The sequence below is a fragment of the Hipposideros armiger genome, unplaced genomic scaffold (assembly GCF_001890085.2).
Source record: "Hipposideros armiger isolate ML-2016 unplaced genomic scaffold, ASM189008v1 scaffold_2204, whole genome shotgun sequence".
NCBI classification, from domain to species: domain Eukaryota; kingdom Metazoa; phylum Chordata; class Mammalia; order Chiroptera; family Hipposideridae; genus Hipposideros; species Hipposideros armiger.
In genome coordinates, this window is record NW_017733551.1 from 21,184 (window position 1) to 22,762 (window position 1,579).

The 1,579-nt window shown below is 40.3% G+C and overlaps 1 protein-coding gene across 1 annotated transcript; it reads right to left on the bottom strand.

Moving 5' to 3' along the window:
- Positions 1-1,033: 1,033 nt before the first annotated feature.
- On the bottom strand, positions 1,034-1,576 carry LOC109378597 (olfactory receptor 18-like; the record flags this gene model as incomplete). Its single annotated transcript, XM_019634916.1, has 1 exon — positions 1,034-1,576. A coding segment is annotated over one exon (543 nt), but the record flags the coding sequence as incomplete, so codon positions are not given.
- Between the last annotated feature and the right edge of the window lie 3 nt (positions 1,577-1,579).

The following is a 1,579-nucleotide window of genomic DNA, read 5'->3' on the forward strand; positions in this document are numbered from 1 at the left end:
CAAAGACAAATTTGTCAAGACAAGAGACAGGGGAGAATGGTATCAAAGTGACCTTGGAGCAAGGTGACAATTTCTTATTAACCAATACAGGTGACTAGTTGTATGGTATGGAAGGAGAATACACGTAGAGAAATATCAGGAATATTAGGGGAAATCACACTGCCTATTGCTAGGGGTAACTTTTTTATATTCTCTCTCTTATGAGCTCACATGACTTTAAGAACTTCGGCACCTGTTCCTGAGGAGGAAGGGATCTAAACATACCAGTCATCTTTTAACAAAACCTGCAGTTGGATCAGTAGTTCTCAATCTCAGTTACACATGAGAACCAACTGAGATATTTTTAAATTTTCATGCTAAGACTACTTCTCAGGCCAATTAAATCATAATCTGTTTTGAGATACAGTCATACATATATATACTTTTTTTTTTTAGCTGAACCATCCTGACACTTGTTGGCAGCTCAACGGCTGCTCAGCTCATGCCAGGAATCGAACCGCTGTTGCTCAGAGCTCAAATTCTTGAGCGAGCTCTTAACCAACTGAGCCACTCGGCCAGCCCCAGTCATCAATATTTTTAAAGCCCCCCACGTGAGTCCACATGAAGCCAAAGTTGAGAACCAGTTACATACATCCTTACACATAACACACATAAACAAATGTAAAAGACATCAAAATTGTGTGGACAACAGCCATAATTTTGGTAAGGTTTGAGAATTGTAATTATTTAGTAAAAAAGAGTTGTTCATTTCTCCAGGATGTCTGGGATGGGTGAAAAATAAGGAAGGCGCTATAGCTATAATATGATTCAATCATGCAGTTATTATAATTAGAGGGGATCCCACAATGCTCACTCCATTTCATTAAAGATGTATCAAACGAAGCAATATTCAGATATGAAACATTGAAGGGATGAAAGGCACAAGATCTAAAAAAATTATAGAACCAAACAGGCAAGATTTCAAGTTCTGAGTATTTGGTTTTACTGGCTTTTCCAACACTCATACCAAAAATAGATGGCACGGGTATTGAGATTAGGCTATTTTTCTGAAGAGCCTCTTCATGGCCCTCTTGATGTCCCTGTTCCTTAAGCTATAGATAAAGGGGTTCATCATGGGAGTGACTGCTGTGTATATCACCGAGACCACTGCATCCTTCCTAGGAGAGTGCGAGACAGCTGAACTGAGGTACACCCCAAGGCCTGTTCCATAAAATAAGCAAACAATTGACAGGTGAGAGCCACAGGTGGAGAAGGCTTTATACTTCCCACCTGATGATGGGACTCTCAGAATGGAGGAAATTATTTTATAGTAAGAAAAAAGGATCCCTGAGACTGGAATGCCACCAAAGATGGCCGCAAATAAATACATTAATATGTTATTGGTGGGGATTTCAAAACAGGCAAGGTTGAGTAGCTGAGAAGGGTCACAGAAGAAATGAGGTATTTCCATATCTATGAAGAAGGTAAGCTGTGACACCATCAAATTATGCAGCTGGGAGTCCAAAAGGCTGATGAAAAATGACACCAAAATCATCAGGCCACAGAGTCGTGGGTTCATGATGACCAGGTAGTGCAGGGG